Genomic DNA, 4513 nt, shown 5'->3' with positions numbered 1-4513 from the left:
CACCTCGGCCGAAAGCCTCGCACAGCCCACACCCACACGAGTCACCGCGGGCGGAAGGGGAGCGTCTGCGTGACACGCATAAACCTCCCCGGCTCCCCGCGGCTCCTGGGCGCTTCCAGTCGCTGCCGGCATGGGGAACATAACTTGTGTTCCTCAGGCACCTGGGAGGCTCAGAGACTCTTTCAGAAGGAAGCCTTCGCTGAAGAAAGAGTAAGTACTTGCTTTTACTTTGGACTGCTTTTCAAGTGGTGCTGGCTTCCCTGCTGACTTTCTCCCGTGCGACGCACCACGCAGAACTGGGCTAGCAGCTGAGCCCCGCTCGGGAAACCCAGGAGTTATTTAAGTGCTCAGCAGAATCGGGCTTTTGCATGGTTTCGCAGGGTGCTGGGCACTGCCAAACGCGATCAGCTCACCACAAGCGCCTGGGAAGGAATTCTAGGGCTCTGCTGGCGGAGTATCCCAGCGACACTGCCCCCAGGAGAAACAGGATTTATTTCATTTCACTTTGAAAATTAGAACTCCCCTCTATGGGACAGGCAGGGCAAGGTGCAGAACGCCTGACACTCCTTGTTTTCACTTGCGATTTTTTTTATTCACGACGCCCAGAGCTGTGGTGCCGTGTTGTGAAAAAACAACGATCACACTCCTCTTGCTTTAGAGAGAAAGCCCCAGATCCCAACACTCTGCCCATACGATTTGACCTGCGTTTGTAACCCTGAAGGAAGGCACAACAGAAAATGTCCGTGAAATCCTCTGGGGACTTTGGTGCTGGGCTGGCCAGGGCGGCGTTCAGGTACCACAGCGATGGACGGCTGTCCCAAAATAGAGCCTACCAGGGAGTGCAGAGCAAGCTTCCCTGTGCGCTGCCTTTCCCACTGCTCGTGCACCCGTCAGCGTAGTGACGGTGCTGCTGCCGTTACCCAAGCACATATGAAGCAGAGCCCTCCCCATCCTGAGCGCTCTGGGCTGGAAAGGAGCTCTGTCGGGAACCAGGGTGATTCCTCACGAACCTGCCGCCCCATCTACGTTGGGTTCAGCATATGCGCTGGGCTTTGAGACAAACCCCATAAACTCTGCTAGGCTGAGGGGTTTCAAATCAAGAGGAGACACTGAAACCGTCCCCTTGGTCTCCTGTGCTGCCATAAATTGGGAGCAAATCTGTAGGAGTCTGTAGAGCTATTGTGGGGTAAAAGAGAGGGGATCAGCTGGGGAATTTGGACCCTGGAGGGCTGACATCAGGTAGCTGCAGTGGAGCAGCCAAGCCCCAGAGCACCTCCTGTCCTCACTGACTCCCGGCTTCCCATGCTCATGGCTCTCCGTGGAGATAAGCCTGGCTTCTGCTGGACGAAACGCTGCAGTCTGGTTGAAAGAGAGAGCAACTGCTGGGAAGTCCCAACAAAGCAGTCCCAGTGCTTCTTAAACGGCATCGGTAACTGCTTGTTAATGGTGTGCATGCAAGGAGAAGCTGGGGGCCTTGCTGGGAGTGGAAGGAAGGGGAGAGGAAAACCACAAAGATAGAAATAAAACCTGTTTGTGAATGTATGTTGGCGTATGTGTACATACGCATCTCCACTCCAGGGGCTTTGGAATAGTTGTCGGGACTGGGTTTGGTCTTTGTATTTTGCAATGGAACATCTGGTCCCTCCGCTGATTTGGAGACACAGATGAGCCTAGCTGATCGTTTCGTTATGCAAAGACATGTAAGAAAGCAAAGAAACACCAACAAGTGCAGCACAAACCCCATTACAATTCTCCCAGGCTGTTGATCAGCCCTTTGCTGGGCTGGGATGATTAGAAAGCCCGTGACAAATTGCATGCTTAGCTTTCTGGCTTCCTCATTTCTGGGCAGATTTCACTATGCATCAGCCTAGATCTGTGTTTGTATGCATGTTTTGTTTTTTTTCTCCTCTCTGTAGACAAAATGGCAAGAAAAAACTGCCCAGCTTTTTTGGTATAGAAGGAGAACGGGAGAGGGATACGACCACAGACAAAATCCTGCAGTATATTCCAGGAAAGGCAAGTACAAACACATCCAACCCCCCTCCCCACTGCTCCCAGAGATTATTCCCACCCACCCCAAGGACAGCGCTGTGCGTAAGAGGGACGATGGGTCTGGATCTGGGGGGTAGCAGCAGGTCTGTCTCAAGGAGATGGAGGTCACATCTGCAGCCCAGGAAGGGATGAGCCCTGTGCCCTTCACAGCAGCAGAGCTAGCTGCTCCAGGGTCCCCATGCAGGTGTTGAGGGGACCTGCCATCAGCCAAAACGTGTGACGGGGTGGGAGGGTTGTGCTGAGAGCAAAGCAGGCAGCATGGTGGGAATATCTCACACACCCCTTTGCTCTTGGTTCTTTTGTTTCTGGGTAGCCTGTGAAGGAAGGGAAAATTAGAGTGAGCATTCAAAGGTAGGATGATTCATTCCCACGCCGGAATGAGACAGAGCTGGCAGTGGTATTAGCAATAAGCCTTGGGAAGGTAATCAGGAGGGGCAGGTCTGTCCCAGGCACGTACCAGCCTTGTGGCCTTATGGCCCATTTCCCAGCACTGCTGAGGGAAAGCAGAGGTGAAACGATGAACCCTAGTATGTTTGCTCAGTCCCTTTGGGTGGGCCAGGGATGTGGACCGAGCTTTAGGGCTTGTTGAGCTGTACTGTGCATGCATCTCCCCCCACTGCATGGCAAATAGGCTATGTGGATATGGGTGAAGGGGAAACTGAGGCAGAGACTCACAGCTAGACAGGGGTAATTTCAGAGAAGGTCAGCAGCAGGACATTATCTCTTGGGTTTCAAGCTGCTGGCTAGGTGTGTTTCACTGGTGCTGAGGTGCTTGTCAAGGGCTTGGTGTGTTGCAGGACCCAGTTCTGAGCAGCCCTGCTCACATACTTCGGGTTGCTGCAGAGATTCAAACGTCTGCTCCCCGCAAGCAGGGACCCTGCAGTCCCTTTCCATTCAGCTGCTCCCAGGTTGGCCCTTTCCAGCTGAAAGGACCTTTGCTTTTTCCTCATGTGAGCCTGAGAAGGGAGCGGGACTGGGATCCTCCTCCTGGCTTGTGAGGTGGCCATGGGTGAGTGCCATCCTCTCTCGGGGAACGTGTCCTGAACTGTACAGGTGGGAAGCACAGCAGAGCTGGGACTGTTTCACAGTCCTGCCGTTATTGGTGAATGAGAGTAACAGGCATGTGGCACGGGCATGGTTCTCTGCGGGACTCGGCTGGCTTCCAGAAGGGTTGGGCAGCACTTGACGGGACCAGGTCCCAGACGGATCCTGGATACTTCCCCTGGGGAAGCAGGGAGAGCTGTCATGTTAGCGGATCCTGGAAAATGAATCCTGCAAGCTGACAGAACAAAGGTCACCGAGAGGTTATTCATTCGGGAGCGCAAGAAAGTGTGGGATCTCTTCAGGGAAGGAAGGAGGGTGGAGCAGTTGTTTAGATGTTACCCTTGCCTGGGGCAGATGGGATTCAAACTCCCTGCTCAGCCACAAGCTTCTTGTGTGGCCTAGAGAAAGCCTTGGCTTAGTCCCTTTCCCACTCCTGTCTTTTCAGGAGAAACACCTCCGAGAGCAGGAGGTGACCAGCTGCTGCAGGGCCAGGTTAGAGAGGAGCCGTCAGCACGGGACTCTTGCGATGCGATCTCGGAGGAGATGGGGTTGCCAAACCTCTGGCCATAGCAGGCAGTTTGGGAGTGGGGCAAGCGACATCCCCGAAAACCAGGCCCCCTCTGGACCCTGCCACGGGCAGCTGGCACACAAAGCCAGCGCCTTTTGCTCCCACCAGCCTTCTGCCCTGTTTCCCACACTTCCCAGATACAGCTTCTGTGAAGCCTAAGCAAAAGCGAGGGGGGAGGATGTGCCAGAAACCCGGTGCTTCTCATTTGCTTCTTTTATCATTAAACAGCAGCTTTCGGAGCCCCGGGGCACCAGCCTTGCAAGGCTGAGCTCTTCCTGCTGCCAGGGTTAGTGATTCAGCTGGGAGTCACTGGGGTCTGCAGGGGCTGAGGCAGGTTAATTATTAACTTGCTTTACCTGTAGGATAAGGCATCCGAGACAGAGGGGGAGAGCGAGAGAACATGTCAGGGCACTTGCACTGCATTGCCAGAGACCCGCTGCTTCGTCAAACCCTGAGAGAAACCAGGTTTCCAATGATCTGCACTGCCTCAAAGCCAGCGGGATAGCTGAGCTAACGGAAACAGTGCTAATCGGGATGGGGCTGGGGGAGGAGAGTGCTTGCCACCAGCACAACCCAGCCCGGGGAGTAAACAGCTGGCTGGGGAGGATTTCAGAGGAATGAGAAATGCTAGTTCCCTTTCATTTTGGCTGCACACTGAAGCATCCCCACGGTTTTGGGAGGTGCATGGGCCAGGGAGATAAGTGACGCTCGTGGAGGAGGCTGTGACAGCTCTGGTCCCCAACCCTCACAGGACACCGTGGGGTTCCCAGTGCCGCTTTTTGGGGGATGGCCAGATGCAGGCCACGCTGGTGACTATAAACCTGTCTCGGAGAGGGCAGGGATGCATTT

The 4513-nt window shown here is 54.6% G+C and overlaps 1 protein-coding gene across 1 annotated transcript in view; it reads left to right on the top strand.

The window, feature by feature from the left end:
* Positions 1-52: 52 nt before the first annotated feature.
* LOC103917959 (pleckstrin homology domain-containing family N member 1-like) overlaps positions 53-4513 on the top strand; it is a 25955-nt gene continuing 21494 nt past the window's right edge. Inside the window, exons 1-2 of the mRNA XM_009325182.1 lie at positions 53-210; positions 1917-2016. Of these exons, the coding sequence (XP_009323457.1) occupies positions 131-210; positions 1917-2016 (180 nt within the window). The 5' untranslated portion in view covers positions 53-130. The remainder of the gene's footprint in view (positions 211-1916; positions 2017-4513) is intronic.

This window comes from Pygoscelis adeliae, unplaced genomic scaffold (assembly GCF_000699105.1).
Source record: "Pygoscelis adeliae isolate BGI_AS28 unplaced genomic scaffold, ASM69910v1 Scaffold36, whole genome shotgun sequence".
NCBI classification, from domain to species: domain Eukaryota; kingdom Metazoa; phylum Chordata; class Aves; order Sphenisciformes; family Spheniscidae; genus Pygoscelis; species Pygoscelis adeliae.
The sequence above is the reverse complement of the archived record's forward strand: the minus strand, read 5'-3'. Positions and strand labels throughout refer to the sequence as shown.